Source organism: Cervus elaphus, unplaced genomic scaffold (assembly GCF_910594005.1).
Source record: "Cervus elaphus unplaced genomic scaffold, mCerEla1.1, whole genome shotgun sequence".
Taxonomy (NCBI): domain Eukaryota; kingdom Metazoa; phylum Chordata; class Mammalia; order Artiodactyla; family Cervidae; genus Cervus; species Cervus elaphus.
Window position 1 is genome coordinate 635,730 of NW_025316691.1, and position 16,932 is coordinate 652,661.

At 52.6% G+C, this 16,932-nt stretch overlaps 1 protein-coding gene across 1 annotated transcript in view; it reads left to right on the forward strand.

Moving 5' to 3' along the window:
- The window catches only part of LOC122691256 (proto-oncogene tyrosine-protein kinase receptor Ret-like), a 52,926-nt gene extending 36,294 nt beyond the window's left edge, over positions 1-16,632 (forward strand). Inside the window, exons 11-20 of the mRNA XM_043897910.1 lie at positions 863-1,128; positions 3,594-3,741; positions 5,162-5,269; positions 6,515-6,729; positions 6,812-6,934; positions 9,054-9,124; positions 10,398-10,535; positions 11,580-11,676; positions 13,151-13,298; positions 14,591-16,632. Of these exons, the coding sequence (XP_043753845.1) occupies positions 863-1,128; positions 3,594-3,741; positions 5,162-5,269; positions 6,515-6,729; positions 6,812-6,934; positions 9,054-9,124; positions 10,398-10,535; positions 11,580-11,676; positions 13,151-13,298; positions 14,591-14,748 (1,472 nt within the window). The 3' untranslated portion in view covers positions 14,749-16,632. The remainder of the gene's footprint in view (positions 1-862; positions 1,129-3,593; positions 3,742-5,161; positions 5,270-6,514; positions 6,730-6,811; positions 6,935-9,053; positions 9,125-10,397; positions 10,536-11,579; positions 11,677-13,150; positions 13,299-14,590) is intronic.
- Positions 16,633-16,932: the final 300 nt, after the last annotated feature.

Consider the following 16,932-nt stretch of genomic DNA (forward strand, 5'->3'; position numbering starts at 1 on the left):
GGAGAAGATTGCAGGAAGGAAGAGAAACCTAGGAGATCTTCCTCCTTCCCTGGGGTCTTGGTTCCCCCATGTGTGCAGACAAGGAGCTGGCTCAAGGCTACTAAGACTGCCTTGTGGCCCGAAGTTCCTTTTATTTTTTTTTTTGGCAAGGCTTATGGGATCTTAGGTGCCCAACCAGGGATTGAATCTTGGCCACAGCCGTGAAAGCTCCTTGTCCTAACTGCTGGACCACCAAAGAATTCCCTGGCCTCAAGTTCTATAATAAAGATTGGGCTGGAAAACTAGTTATTCCACCAAATAGCATCCTCAGACTCTGCCTGTGTAGAGCCTTTCCTGGGCCTGTGGCATTGGCCAGCTGGGTCCCCCCTCCCAGCACCCTCCAGGTGCTTCTTCTAGAACAGGGGGGCCCCACTGAACACATGGGGAGCTTTTCTGGCATTTGGGTGGTCATTGCATGGCCCAGATCCTGGGCCACTTGTCTTTCCTCTCCACTATATATTGAACATGAAGAAAATACAGAAGATATTAGGAATGCAGGAGAAGAACTTCTCCCACCCCCCGGGCCCCTGGGCCTCTGGCTTCAGTGCAACGTTCCAGGGTGGGGGAGGTGCAGGGGTGCACAACCTCTGGTGTGTGACCTCAGGCAGGATGTTTATAAATGCTCATTCCTTCCAGAAAAGGGCAATAATAGTCTCTTGTAGCAAAAACATACAGAACAGTACCTGCCATGGGTCAGGAGGGTTGGCAGGCAGCTCACAGTCGGTCACAGCAGCCACTTCTGGCTGTCACAGGTGTGGCTCTGTTGGGTATTGGGGGTCCCCCTTGTGGGGTGTCTACTCTCACAGCCCCTACTCGCCCGCAGACACCCTGCGTGATGACCTCTGCTGCACAGTGATCACGGCAGCTGTGGTCTTCTCCATCGTACCTGTGCTGCTGTCTGTGCTGCTGTCCACCTTCTGCATCCACCGCTACCGCAAGAATGCCCACAAGCCGCCCATTGCCTCGGCTGAGATGACCTTCCGTCGACCCGCCCAAGCTTTCCCGGTCAGCTACTCCTCATCTGGTGCCTGCCGGCCCTCTCTGGACTCCATGGAGAACCAGGTCTTAGTGGACACCTTCAAGATCCCGGTGAGGTTCTCCATGTGGCAGCAGGGCCAGGGAGGCAGCCCTTCCAGGTAGCCCTGTGGGTAGCCTCTGGTCTAGGGCAGCTGGGGAAGGAGGGGGGGACAGAAGGGGCAGGGCCCTTGGGGTTGTTGCATCCTTGCCTGCCAGGAGGACCTCGTGAGCTTCCAGCTGTCTTCTAACCTCCACCGAGCTGTCTTTCAGGGAGGGCAGAAGGCAGGGGTGGGGCAGAGAGCGTGAATCAGTGTGGAAAAGGATGGGTGCGGATTTAAATGACTGAGATCTGGGCCATTAGGCTCCAAGGAGAGGGCAGGCCATGCTGTACCCGCCTAAGATATCTCCTACGGAGGCCCCAAGTGCTGGAGGATGCAGCCTTGGGGGAGGCCCTGAGGAGGAGTGTGTGGGTTTTATTCTCAGAAGGTAGGACCACCCTAGGGCTGGAAGCTGATCTTCTGCCTTCATTTCCACGGGTCGCTCTGTTGGGGAGTCTGTTGGGTAGGAGCCCCATGATGAAACACTGTCCCCATCCAGGCGAGAGAGACTGGCAGGTGGGGGGCCTGGCCGCAGCCAGGAGGGGATTCTGCCTGTGGCTTGGAGAGTGGGGTTGCTGAGAGGCCTCTCAGGCACCATCAGGGGAGCCTGGCCCCAGGACTCTGTGACTGGCCTGCCAAGAGGGGAGAATCAGCCCAAGCCTCCTCCTCCATGGCATGGTCTGGGCCTGCAGTTAGTGTGGGAGGCTCAGACACCACCTCCTGCCCGGCCAGGCTGCTCCTCCGCCTGTCTGCCCTCCAGTGTTTTTGCTGAGGAGACTGAAATACTATGGGGACTGGGGGCTGGAGACCTCCCACCTGCTGAGTGTTTGGAACCAGCAAAGTCTGGAAGGAGGCCCCTGTGGCCACCACATCTGGGAATGGCCCTCGTGGCCCAGGGATGAGCCATTTGATTCCCTTATATGCCCTGGCGGTTTGTGCTGAGACACACAATGAGAGAGGTTCTTTTGTGGGGGGGCCACAGACCACTTTCAGCCTCTAGCCCAGAGTGCAGAGAAGCCAGAGCTGGGCCGCAGGCCCAGGACCACACTGACCAGCTCTGAGGTCTTAGACACATTATTCGACCCTTTGGCCTTAGTTCTGTCTTACATAAAGTGGGGAGGACACTTTGGGGTTTTAACACTTTTAAAGAGAAACAAATCAGAGATATCCCCTCTTAGCCCAGTCTTTGTGTGCAGTCAGCTGTTATCCAGTGCAGGGTGGACACCAGGGTGGTGGTGACTGTGTTGTCACCTTTGAGCCTGACTATGGATTCTTGGTAGAGGAGGAAATGGCAACCCACTCCAGTATTCTTGACTGGAGAATCTCATGGACAGAGGAGCCTGGCTACAGTCCATGGGAGTCAGACACGACTGCCTCTTTTGCAACTTAAAGAACAAACAACATGGGTTATTGGGGAAGCTGAGACACCAGGACACCTGGGGAGCTGGCTGGAAGGCGCCCCTGGCCGTGGTGCTTAGAGGAGCCTGCCTGTGCTCCCAGACGTAAGAACACAGGGTTCTGGTCCCTGGGTGGGGGGCAGTGGGTCACCAGTGTGTGTCTGTGGGTTAGGCGAGCCTGCCAGGCACATCATAAGCAGCCCATGGAGCCATGCCCACACCCAGCCACAGCAAGACTTGGGGACCTGGGCATCCAGTGCTGACGGGAAGGCAGGTTCCAGACAGGCTTCAGCATCCCCAGAGTTCAGGTCTTCGAGCCAGTCTTGGAGACCCCACCCCAGAGGGGTCTTCAGTGGGCATGGTGTGTTGGGAAGGCCGGTGTGTGCAAGTTCTGGCCAGTGGCTGGGCTGTGGGAGGAGCAGACTCTTCCACACATTGTCAGGGAGGGATGGGGGGGTACCTGAGGGGCACAGTGGTAACTTTCTAGAGGCTGCCACACCAGGAAGGTGTTCTTGACACCCCCTCCTGTAGCTGGGAGTGCAGGGCTGATAGGCAACTGGGGCCACAGCTGCCACTTGAGTTCTCTTGGAAGTCCTGGAGCCTGGGCCACTGTCAGTGCCTGGTGTCCAAAACAGAGGTGGTGCCATGAGGCTTGGGCCTGAGTCCCAGGGAAGAGGCTGTGGTCCCCCTGTGAGCACCTGTGGGTGCTGAGTAAACCCTGACTCCCTCACTGGAGATACCAGGCCCTGGGCCTGAGGTGGCCCAGGGCATCTACAGTAGATGGAGGCCAGTGAGGGTATGAGCATACGGAGTCCAGCCAGACTGTGGCAACACCTGCCTTCCTGTGGGGGGACGCATCTTGTCATGGCACCTCAGGGCCTGACTGTGGGGTCTTGCCCTTGGACATGGTGACTGTCACCTGTCACTTCAGGTGACAGTCGGCCGTCTGCACACGGAGCTTGTCCGCCGGCTCTTGCCTTCTTCCTTTCTTCTTACCTTCGCCATCTCTCTTCCCTCTCTTTTTCCTTCAAACCCAATGTAGGAGGATCCCAAGTGGGAATTCCCACGGAAGAACTTGGTGCTTGGACAAACTCTGGGAGAAGGTGAATTTGGAAAAGTGGTCAAGGCCACAGCCTTTCGGCTGAAAGGCAAAGCAGGGTACACGACTGTGGCTGTGAAGATGCTGAAAGGTACGTGCCCAGGCAGTACACAGGGGGCTCTGCCACTCACACCTGCGGGGGCCCCAGTGGGTGGATGAAGCCCTTATGACAGCCAGGACTCTGGCAATCAGCCTGCTGCCTCCTGAAGAACCAATACGCCTCCCCTGCTCTTCTTGAGTGGCTGCAGTCTAGGGACCTCCACCATGGATGATGTGGGCTGGTGTAGTCCCTGGAGAAGCAGGGTAAGACATTCCTCCCTTGAAAGCTTTCAGAGCCATGTTGCTTGTGTATCAGTGTTGGGTAAAGATCCGAGTTTAAATTAAAAGCCCTTAAGTTCAAAACCGACAGCTCTCCCCACCTCAGTCTGCCCCATTAATTTCTTTCGCCAAGCGTCCACTGAGGTCCTGGTGAAGAGACCACCTGTAAGGACTGGCCCCTGTCCCCCAGGTCCCTGCCTTTCCCAGTCCCCATCCCCCCCAGCCCTTAGTGGGCCAGCACTGCCCCAGTCTTAGCACATGCTGGGTATCCTCACTGCTGCTTCTCAGCAGGGACTGGGTAGACAGTCCTCTGCCATGGCTGAGTTCTGCCTCAGCTTGACCAACTGAGGGCCCAGTGGCCATGTGATGGGCACATTTTAGGTTGATGCACTCTGATGTTCAGCAGTCGGGGAGCCATGCAGTGCCGGGTACTTTTGTGTACTTACCCAGGCCCTCAGACTAGGGTTGCCCCTTGTCTATGAGACCCCAGGCCCTAAGAGGGCACAGTGAGACTGGCCCTGGGTCACTCATGTGTGGTCCAAAGGGTTCCAATGCCCCATCTTGCAGCTGTCTTCTCATTTCCAGACAAGTCTACAGCCAGAGGCAGTGGCACAACTGGGCAGTGGGATGTGGGGCCATGACCCAGGAGGACAGTTGGCCAGGAGACCTCCACACCCAAGCTCCTGAGCACAACTATCTCTGCCCTTGGAAAACACACACTCAGCATGGCAAGACGACTTCCGTGAAGTCTCATGGCCTTCACCTTTCTCCAGGGCCTCACCCCCCTTTGCCAAGTGCTTGGTTGGCAGGTGTTTGGGGACACCAGGGAGTCCCTTTACCTCCCCAGAAGGGTTAACGAAGGGTTAACGCCACTGTCTTTGAGAGATGGTGATTGCAGGGAAATAATGCCATTTGCATGCATAGCCCAGCCCAGAAGGCTTTCCGTGGAAAGACTCTGCTCACTTGGAAGTGCGCTCCTCTGGTTCTTACTCCCTGTAGGCAATTGAGGCCGCTGTTGACCCTCCCATGGGCTGAGAGTAGCTCCAAGCAGTGAGGTCCTGGCAGGCCTCAGTCTGAACCTGAGTAGGATGTCTGGGAAGGAGACAAGTCTGTGTAGACCCCTTGTTTGCGCCTGTGACCCAGCACGGTGGTAGCAGGGACTTTGTGACCTGCTTTGTTTCTGTGCATTTCAGAGAATGCCTCCCCAAGCGAGCTGAGGGACCTGCTATCAGAGTTCAACCTCCTGAAGCAGCTCAACCACCCACAAGTCATCAAGCTGTACGGGGCCTGCAGCCAGGATGGTAAGACCAGCCGGGGACTAGCAGCTGCTGGGCACAAGCCAGGGGCTCTGGGCTGCTCCATTCTGCATTCTCCCTCATCCCCATCCTTTTCTTCTCTGGCACCTGTCCTCTCTCTTCCTGGAAGCATGGTTTCTCTGGCCCTTGCCTGAAACTTGTGTGTCAGTGGACCATGAGGGCTGCCACAGGAGTGTTCCCTGGGGTCTCTGGCGACATCCTGGTTGTCAGCACCCTGCCCCAGGCCGAGCCCTTAAGACAGGGAAGTCCAGAGATGAGCAGTGTCTCCTGGGCACCTACTAGATATGCCATAACCTCCAGGTGATCTCAACCCCACCCCAGCCTGGGGTGGCAAAGGCAATGGCAGATCGTTTTTCACATAAGAGCATTTTGCTCTATTGGTGTTCCAAAACTGCTTTGCCACCCTGGGGGCCTCCCACTTTGTGTGTGTGTGTGTGTGTGTGTGTCCCTGGGGGCCTCCCACTTTGTGTGTGTGTGTGTGTGTGTGTGTGTGTGTGTGTGTGTGTGTGTGCGTGTGGGTGCATGTGTATTTGGGGTGTGAGGGAGATGGGAGGCCGACAGAGAGAGAGCAGCAGGGGCACCAGTAGCACTCAGGGCCGGGCCTCGGGGAGGACTGTGGCCTGAGAGCAGGCAGGGCAGGGAGAGGGTGGCCAGGGGCAGTCCAGAACCTCTGCCTCCATCAGCTGTCCCCAGGCCATACTGTGGCAAGACCAGGGGTACAGAAAGTTCCTGACATCCGAGCAGCAGTGGTTATCTCCCAGGGCAGCTTCAAATGGAGTGACTGCTTGCCCTGGACACCCAGGAAAGAGGTTGTGGTCAACTGTCCAGGCAGCTGGCTTTGGAATCCAAAGCCCCTGCAAGATGCAGGAGCTTCCCAAGTGGCACTAGTGATAAAGAACCTGCCTGCCAATGCAGGAGATGTAAAAGACTTGGGTTCAATCCCTGAGTCAGGAAGATCCCTTGGAGGGGGACATGACAACCTACTCCACTCTTCTTGCCTGGAAAATCCCATGGACAGAGGAGCTTGGCAGGCTACAGTCTATAGGGTCACAAAGAGTCAGACATGACTGAAGTAACATAGCGCTGCAAGGTGGAGAGCAGAGTGATGTGAGAGTGAGCTGAGGCTTGAGTCCTCAGGATGCTGGAAGTGATTGCCCCGTGCTGGCCCAACTTCTGCCTGCCCAGGGTCACCTAAGCAGCCAGCCCACGTACCTACTGCTCTGCCCCTAGGGCCACTGCTCCTCATCTTGGAGTATGCCAAGTACGGCTCCCTGCGGGGCTTCCTCCGAGAGAGCCGCAAGGCGGGACCTGGCTACGTGGGCAGCGGGGGCAGCCGCAACTCCAGTTACCTGGACAACCTGGAGGAGCAGGCCCTGACCATGGGCGACCTTGTCTCCTTTGCCTGGGAGATCTCACGAGGGATGCAGTACCTGGCTGAGATGAAGGTGCGTGCCGCCCCAGCCCCGCGCCCCCTCCGCCAGCGATTGGCCCGGGGTTCAGGGGTCCCTGCTGTTGTCTTTTCCACAGCTTGTCCATCGGGACTTGGCAGCCAGAAACGTCCTGGTAGCCGAGGGCCACAGGATGAAAATCTCAGATTTTGGTCTGTCCCGAGATGTTTATGAAGAGGATTCCTACGTGAAGAGGAGCGAGGTACCAGGCTCTGGGGTGTGATGGCCTGAGGGCAGAGGGCATGGTCAGGGAGCCCACAGGGTGGGGACAGATTTTGATCTGAGGAAGATAAAGCGGGTTTTTAGAGTGCAAACTTCCAGTCCTCATCCCCGAACTCTTTCCTAGTCCTGGGTCCCCAGAGACCCAGAGCAGGACTCAGTCTTGAGCCTGTTCCTTCTCTTCCTCACAGCCACACGTGCTGTTTTGGAGCTCCCTGCTGGGAGTGGGGTTCCTGCAGCTTCTCTCACTTTTCATCACTATCACTTCTAAAGGTCACCCACCACTGCAGAAATAACAATCTTCTTGTCTGCAGTTGCTCCTCTCACTGCTGCAGAGTGAAGGTCACTGTTTTACTTTCTGTGTAACTTTAGTCCTTTGCTTGGGGAAAAGAAATGAATTAAACTCAAGCTTGCTAGTCATTCTTTACAGAAAGGATTGAACCACTTTACAGCAGGGTATGCTCCTGGTCCAAGGGCCTAGGAACGGCTGACTAAGTGAGTTTGGAAGGCAATCAGGAGGATCCTGGAGACAAAGTCCAGAGTTGCAGTGTAGAGATTTGGGAAGCTTTTTCCAAGTCACTAAAACAGGTGGTTCGGGGACCTTCTTGGGAAACCTGGTTCCCTGGTATGGTCCCCTTCCCTGTGACATTGGTCTTGACTTTCTTGGTGCTGCTATCCTCCCAATCCCTTTCTAGTAGCCTCCCTGTGACAGACTAGACAGGGAAGATCACAGGCCCCCTCAAGACACACAGCTAAGCTGGCATTCAGAACAGATGCTGCTCAAAAAGAAAAACACAGAAAGCCACGACATACACTTCAGCTTTGCTCTGAGGGGCGAGTGAAGCCCAGGTGCTCCTGGGGCTGTGAGGATGACATTTGATTTCTTGTGGGGTTTCTGTTGTGACAGCACGTCTTAGAAGTGCTGAAGGGGAAGTGGAGAGGGGTGCTCCCTACCCCGTGGAGGGGGCTGGATGGAACTTCCTGTTGATGCACTGGTCCTCAGGAAGGCCCTGTGTCACCCAGCAAGGAAGCACAAGGTGCCCAAGCTCGGCCCCTGAGAGCACAGCCTGCAGGTTGCATTGTTAGAAACACACACCCTCGAAGCAGTCACACTTCATGTAGGGTATGAATCCTAAATAGTACTTTAAAAAAAAAAAGGAGTACAATAAATGCATTAAAATCCAAAGCAAATGCCTTTTTTTAAATTGGTTGTGCCTTGATGCTGACCTGTTTGTTGTTGTTTAATCGATCAGTCGTGTCTGACTCTTTGCGACCCATGGACTGTAGCCCAGCAGGATCCTCTGTCTATGGAATTCCCCAGGCAAGAATACTGGAGTGGGTTGCCATTTCCTCCTCCAGGGTATCTTCCTGACTCATGGATCAAACCCGCATCTCCTGCACTGCAGGTGGATTCTTTACCACTGAGCCACCAGGAAAGCCTGCTGATCTATTTGTACCAAAAAGCTATTTCTTAAGTTGCATTAGAAAGGATTTGTTAGGTTGAACTCCAGCCTCTCCATGGTGGAGGACAGTCTTTCAGAGGATGCTAAAAGGGCCCTGGGATAAAATAAGAGGGAAAAATCAGACTCAAGACACTCACATTGATTTCTTCGCTCAGAGCTTCTTAGAAAGGCCTTTAGTGTGTTCGTTTGTGTCAGAAATTCCCAAGATGGAAACACTGGATGTTGGCTTCCCAGACCCCTTCACCCTCAGAAATCAGGGGAGATCTTGATGGAAGTGCTTCCAGCCTACCCACTGGGCAGCACCCAGGGTGCGGTGCCCCTGATCTCCCGAGAAGTGACCACAGTGGGGCCTGGCTTGCACTTAGCATCAATTCCTTGCGATGTGGTGCATGACCAGCACACCTTGTATAGCTGTGGGCAGGCCGACTGACTCCCTCACGGGTCTCAGCCAAGCCTAGGAAGGCGGGGCTAGGACTCCAGCACCTGTGAGGCTGGGCTGCTGGCCTCTACCCAGGAACACACTGGAGTCATTACTCAGTGTTCCCTAAGAGCTGAAAGAGCCTGAGATGTGTCCCCCACACACACCAGTTCCTAGGATCTCAGAGCAACGTTAATGCCTTTCTTTCACTCCTTCCTTAGGGTCGGATCCCAGTCAAGTGGATGGCCATTGAGTCCCTCTTTGATCATATCTACACCACCCAGAGTGATGTGTGAGTCTGGGTGTTGCCTTCCTGGGGTGGAGGTTACATGTATGCACCTGTCTGGGCAGCTCCGCTGGGGAACAGAGTTGCCCTGAGTCCCTGTCAGCCCATTCCAGCCGTCCAGAGTGACCTCCCCAAACTGGGGGGCTGCGGATGGGGGAGCTTTGTGTACTCACACAGCAAATGGCAAAGGCCCAGGCAGTAGTTCTGAGTGCCACGGTGGAATGCATGAGGATGTGAGCCATAGCTGCAGCCCCCCTTACCTCCCCCACCTCCCCTGCCCTCTCTTTGGACATCTCAGTGACACACAGTCCCAGCTGAACAGTTCCCTCTCTGTGAGCCTGAGTGTGAGCGGGCTTCAAGCAGGTCCCTGGAGACTGGTCCCCACCCAGAGACAGGTTTAGGGTGGAGTGACCTTGAATGGGTTTCCGGTACCCAAACTGCTCCAAGACCAAAACTCAGTCTTCCAAGTCCAACTGCATTCTCAATTGTTTTCAAAACCACAACAGACTTGTTTCCAAATGTTCTGCTGTAAACAGCCTTGCATGTTTTAAATAAGGTAGGCTGTGAAAAGGCAATTCTTAAACAGTTTTAACAGCTGTGTTCTGATTACCAAGTTGACTGTAAAACAACTGGAAATGCAGGGGAAAGCATAATGAAGAGACTAAAAGTCAATGGGGCCCCACCATCCCTAAATAACTACGGCCAGCACTCACAGGCCTTGCCTAGAGTTGTCCGTGGCATGCAGGCATTCTTTATTACTGTAAACGGGCTTGTGTGATAATGCTGTTTTGTGATGATTTTGTCCCCACTTGACAGTAAATTTTCCCTCACAGTTGATATTTTCCCATTGGAGTGTTTTTTCCTTTTAACATCTTATGAAAATTTCCAGGCACACAGAAAAGGTGAAGGGGTTTTGCAGAGTGCCCTGGTGCCCTGTGGCCTCAGTTCGACCTGCTTTTCACTGTGCTCATTTGCATTCCCTGTGCCGTCTCTGATGCTACAGAGCTCCACCTCAGGGGTCAGCCACCTGCCCTTTTTGGATATGGGGGCTGAGCTTGGGCAGCAGCTTGCCAGGGGGTTGGGGCAGGGCAGGCAGACACCTGGTCCCGCCTCCATTCCACTTCCATCTGTCTGGGCAGCCTAGGCTGAAACTGTGGGCACTTGGACCACTCTCTGTACAGGGAACTCGGGTCCTGTTGCTGCTCAGGGGGAGGATATCTGGGGCGCTGAGGATGCCACAGACTCAGTGCAGTCGCTCATTGGCCCTCTGGTTCTGCAGGTGGTCCTTTGGTGTCCTGCTGTGGGAGATTGTGACCCTGGGCGGCAACCCCTACCCTGGGATTCCTCCAGAGCGGCTCTTCAACCTTCTGAAGACAGGCTATCGGATGGAGAGGCCAGACAACTGCAGCGAGGAGATGTGAGCATGCTTTCTCTGGTCCAGCCTCCCCAGACACTGACACTCCAGGTTTTGGAGGGGTGGGGTCATGCACACTCATCCTTTCCCACTGCTGGGCAGCCCTGGGTGCCAGCCCCAGGCGAGCTGGGCAGCTGGAAGCGACGGGCTAAGACAAAGGCACAGATGACAGAGAACCACCCTTGGGCATGATGGCAGATGCTGGGGACCCAGATTCCACTGGGGGCTGGGTGGGCCTCCTGGGGGGACTTAAAAGCTGAGTGGGAGCAGGACCCCAGGAGAGGTGGAAGGATGAGGGAGCAGCTTCAATCTAAGGCTAGAGACCTGTCCCAGGATGCTTGGGGAGGGGCAGGTAATTCAGAATGGCCCCAGGGGTACATACAGGGGAGCGCCCAAGTGGAGACACCAAGGCAGGCAAAGAGCAGGCAGATGGCACCTGGACTTCAGCTCGAGGGCACCAGAATCTTCTCATCAAATGGTGGTTCCATCAGATGATCCTTGGAGAACAGGTTGAGAACACATGAGAAGGGGGTCGTCCATAGTTAGACACACACTGGTCCATTCATTCTACAAAGTCTGTCATGCACCTGCCATGTGCCTGGCTCAGGGCTGTGGGAGTGCAAGGGTGAGTAGGTGCTGCCTCCCTGGGCACCCTAGACTGGCAGGCACAGGCCCAGCACTCACCCACAAGGTGGCCCCTGCAGCCCTGCCAGAGCCCCAGGGGAGGGAGGGAGGGAGGTGCAAGACAGAGTGTGCTTGGCAGGTTTTTGTGTTCATACACAGTTCATCCTTCATAAGAGTTTTAAGGACTGGCATTTCTGCGTTAGCTGCCATAACAAGCATGGCTGGACCACAGCGCCAGACACTGTGAGCCCCTGCTGACCCATCATACCCTGGCCCAACTCAGAGAAGGATGTCAGTGACACAGGAACAGCTTTGGGATTTTGGACCAGAGCCTCTGGGGCCCAGGTGCACTGTACTGGGTGTGGTGGTTGTGACTGGGCAATCCTTGCTGGATTGTCACCACCCACCTGTTTGTCTCACCAGGTACAGTCTAATGCTGCAGTGCTGGAAGCGGGAACCAGACAAGAGGCCAGTGTTTGCTGACATCAGCAAAGACCTAGATATGATGGTTAAGAGCAGAGTGAGTACCCGGAGCCAATCCCTGGTGCCACTTCCCTCACCCCAGTTCATGGAATTCCCAATACAAAGGCAGAGTGCGGCTGTGCAGAGTGAGATGGTCATGTCGTCTCCTGGTAGGGGGCAGGGCAGATTGGGGGCGGGGGGGGGGGGTGGGCACGAACCTTTATCCTTAATCCAGGCCTCTTGGACTTCTTGAAATTAGGGAGAAACCAGGATTTTTACCTTGACACTTAGGAAGAGCCCTCCACAGACAGGGGTGGGAAGAAGATATGCCAAAGCCAAACAAAATTATTTTCAATAATGGAACTTGAGGAAGTAAAGTTGGAATGAATATGTCCTAAATTCAGATTCTATGAAGGGTCCGGCTAGGGGTGGGAAGTGAAGGGAGCAGTGGAAACTGTGACAAATAGTAGCCTCCCAGCTGGCTCTGAAGGACCTCTTACCATAGACAATGTAACCTGTAGGAATAAGAGTGCCAGCATGCCAGGGCTTTTTAAGGAATGTTTATGTTTCCCAGTTTTTATAGCAATTTCCAAAAGCTCAGTGTGGGCCAAACAACATATCTGTGTGCCTCCAGTTTACAACTCTAGGTGATAGAGGAAATCAACACAGTTTTCACTAATATTGATTGGGCAATGGGCTGCCTCCTGTATTCTGCCTTAGATGCTGGGGATGCAAGTAAAGAAAATAGACACAGACCTTGCTTGCCCTCTGGTGGTTTCATCCTTAAATTGACACAGTTACTGAAAGTTGTCATTTCTCCAAACATGGAAGGCAAGATGCATGGACTGGGCCCCTTGGAATAAAACCCAACCTTGGTGTATCGTTTGGGCACATCCTATGATTTGCCCTAAACAGAGGTAATAGCTGATGCCTACAGACAGCTTTCCTAGAACAGTGCTGAGAACCAGCCAGAAACACACTGGAAGCATTCTTGACACCTTTAACCAGGGCAGTGGAAGTAGCCGGTCCTCACAAATCATCCTGCTTGGGAGCTGAAGCCTCTAGCAGCATCTTATGCAAAACCCACACCGATGACTCAGATTTCTTGGTCCTGACTTGATATTGGAGATGGCAGGAGTGCCTGGAGGGAAGCCAGAAAGTGTGGAGCAGATGGGGAATGTGTCTTGGCCTTCCCACATGAGTCACGGGACTGCAATCCCAGAGCCTCAGGTTTTATAAACAGGCCTGTTCTCCAGTGCTGGGCCTGGTGCCCCTAGCGCTGCAGAGAGAGGACCAGAACAATGAGGGAACACATTTCTGCCTCCAAGAGGTGATTTTCTGTGATGAGGACCAGAGGCTGGGGGAACTCATGCTGACAGACCTGGCCAGGGGCTCAGATCTGGCGAGAGGTTGATAGGTGTGGGGTGGGACTCGGCTGGGGCTTCTGCTATCAGGCAGGGCGGGGGTGGGGAGGGGTGGGCATGTCCAGCAATGGCCTGCTCCAGGAGTGACCAGCTCTCTCTCCCTTCTAGGACTACTTGGACCTGGCCGTGTCCACCCCATCCAACTCACTGTTGTATGATGATGGCCTGTCAGAGGAGGAGACACCCCTGGGGGACTGTAATAATGTTCCCCTCCCTCGCACCCTCCCCTCCACGTGGATTGAAAACAAACTCTATGGTAGAATTTCACATGCATTTACTAGATTCTAGCCACGTTGTTCCTGCTCTCTGCACTGTCCTTACTCTCTGTAATGCTTTTTAAGAGTGTTTCTGGTTTGAATGAAACCAAAGTCTGCTCTGAACCTTTTTGTTTGTAAATGTCTGACTTTGCATCCATTTACATTCAAGCATTTTTTTTAAAACTATGTTTTTTTTAAAGGATGTGAAAATATGTGTGATGATCACATTGCCCAGCAGCTTAAGATGATAGAGGAGAGGGCGGGGCAGAACTCTCAGGGGATATTGAGAAATGATGACTCGGTCATTTCCCGGGTGGGGATTTAGTCATAGTACTTCTAATTTAACTACTGGGGTACATTTTCCTGACCTGGGGAGGCATTTAATCTAGAAAGGCAGAACCAGAACTACCCTGCCTGCACTGAGAACACAGCCAGCAGCCCCCCAGGCTCTGTCTGGGTGAGTGGAGGGGGGCGGCTTGGAGGCCACCCGGTGCTGGGGACCACCATCGGTGGGAGGGACACACACAGAGTACTGTTTTCACATCCTTTGTATCACACACTGTCATGACAGTTGTCACTTATGAAGTCAGTGCTAAAAGCTGGAGCAAAATGCTTTTTGAAAGAACGTAGTCTGTGGTGCTGTGGTCTTGCAATGGACAGTAAATATGGTTCTTGCCAAAACTCCTTCTTCTGTCTTTAATACTTGAAATTTTTTTCCTGTTTCCTAACTTCATCATGGAGTGTTTTGAACTCTTGGAGTCTCAAGCCTTTTTCAGCCGAGGTTGTTCCTTTCGCATGCCTCCTGGGTCATTGATTCCTTGCTGGCTAGTGTTCCTTGCCATTTGTCCCGTCAACGCTGTGGGACTGGGCTGCGTGCACCCTTGATTTGGAAAGATCCCCTCCTCCGTAGTAGGCTGGGATGGAAGACAAGTAGGCTCCTTTACGTTAGAGCACTGTATATCCAGGCAGTACAACAAGGTGCTGTTGCATTATGCTGCCTTACAGAAAGAGTTAAACAGGTCACCAGAGATTGATCAGATTTGAGAGTCTGAAGCTTATAAAAGTCAAAATTGGTAGTTTCTGGTAAGCTACAGTTACCAAGAGAACATGTGATGTTCCCCCCTTCTCCCAAACATGTTTTGGAAACCTGGAGCATGAAACCCTGCAGGCAGTTGGCCCAGAAACCAGAAGTTTGGTTTGAACCTCAAAGGGAGTTTTGCCAAGGCCTTACTGTCTGGACATGAAGTTTGGGTTCTTCAGCACAGAACAAATGATCTGTTTTCATTTTTAGGCATGTCAGACCCGAACTGGCCTGAAGAGAGTCCTGTACCACCCACAAGAGCCGCTGGCACCAACACTGGGTGTCCGAGATATGCAAATGATAGTGTATATGCTAACTGGATGGTTTCACCCTCAGCGGCACAATTAATGGACGCGTTTGATAGTTAACATTTCTTTGTGAAAAGTAATGGACTTTGGAGGGGAAGAAACATGCTGAGAACAGATCTGCCGGCCCCTATTTGCACATTTCACACTGGCTGGCGGTCTTGCCACCCAGCAGATGTAGCACACTGGACGGTGTAGGTGTTCCTTCTTCAGCCCTCCGCAGCACCCAACCGGTGCATCTGTGAGCACCACGCACTCCGCGCTCACACGTATCGGTCCCTCACTCACTACCTGAACTGTTTGACTTTTTTCTGGTTGCCTCCAAACAAGGTCACATGATTTAAACATGTCCTTGTTCAAAACAAGAGCCCGGCCAGGCTGCATAGGGATGTCAAAGCCCGACCAAGGCTGGAGGGGAAGAGGGGACTTCTGGACAGGCCTCGCCGCAACCTTCAATATCCTGTTTTGTTTCTTTTTAAATCATGTAACCTCTTCTTAGGAAGACATTTGATTCTTATTATGATTAAAATGATCCTTAGGTTTAGCACAATGGAGAGACGTGATGCCACATTTGGTATGTAGGTAGGTGGTGTGAGGGGAGGGGGCTTCTAGGATACATCTGTCCACCTGGCTGAGAGATCACACCCCTGTGATGAGAAGTGTATGGAGGAGGGGGCCTTGGAGTGGAGTGGACTCATATCCAAGTATTGCTGACCACAGAGACTTGGCTGCCGTGAACTCCCCAGCCTACCCCACCACAGCCTTCAGTACCCACCCATCCAGTGCCCCAAAGTGGCAGGGGCTCATCTCACACATTCATGGTTGGGACTTGTGCTCAGTCTCAGCTAGTTAGGTTAGAAGTAGTGTCGACAAATGACCCAGGACTGTGACACCTCTGATGACAGTTCTGATGGGGAAACGACAGGGTTTTGGCTCTTACAGAGCTTGTGTGAAAAGGTACATGTGTCCACTCTTGCTGTGTCTGTAACGTAATGCTGCTATGGCCAGACATTTTTGTTCTTAGGTTCTGACCATGACTCATAAGCTTCTTGTCATTCTTCACTGCTTGTTTGTGGTCACAGACACTCAGCACTCCTCCCATCCTGTGGGGGTGGCTTTCGGGAAGTCCTGGTGGCTCTTCTTTCTGTCCCAATGCTGTCACTTTGCAGGAGAGGGTCAGTTACCAAAATACTGCCTGGTCTTCATACTTAAAGCACTGTGAAAGAACCTAACGATGTCTCATGAGAATGCTGGCTTTTATAGCCATTTCACCAAAGTGGTAAAGTGGTAAAAATTATGGCATTTTTGTGGCCAAGAAGAATTGGATGAGTTTTGTGGAAGAGCTGTGTGTGTGTGTGTGTGTGTGTGTGCATGCGCATCTGTGTGTGCACGCATGTGTGTGTGTACACACCCAGGGAGAGCACTGGAAAAACACTTAACTGCAGATGTAACATGGCTTTAGTTTGGGCCATTGTTCAGACGCACTGTGATAAGTTCTTTTACAGATATCTAGTCATGGTAGTAAACTTGTGGGTTTCAGATGTACTTGATGATAGTCTTGTTAAATGCAGAAGTAGGGAGAAACTTTCTCAAGTTATTAAAAATGCCTACTCAGTGTGAGAGGCTGTAGCAGATTTGTCCTCAGCAGGGGGAGAACTCCAAGTCTAACTGGCTGACCCAGTGCTGGGGAGTTAACCCTTGACTCATAACCTAATTGTCTGTTCCTGAGTTATCCAGGTACTCATACTTGTTAGTCTATCAGACAATTTTCATATGCATATACACAGAAGTTACTAAGTATTTAAGTATTACTGAGTATTACTGTTTTAAAATTTGTTAAATCTGTTTATGAAAGGTTATTAAATCATACTGTGTCAATTTGCTTTTGTAGTCAAGGTGACTAAGAAAATCATTTCAGTTATGTAAATAAAATCATGTATCATACAATGTGTAAACTTCTTTTCTCTTTTTAACCTTCTGGTTGGAAACATTAGGTTTCTGATTTTAAAGTTTCCATATAAAGAGTAAGATATCACAAGGGGATCTATTGTGGTGACCACTGGGGAAGTAAGACTGATCGAAGGACCGTGGGGGCTCTTGGTGATGTTATTGACTTGTCTTGTATAATATGTACATGAACAGCCACATTTATAGTAATTGTGAAAACTAAGCTCGTTCTGCCACTCAAAGGATTCCTTCCCTAAAACAGAGCAGGTATTTGCTCTTGTCTAGTAATTTGCTGTTTGT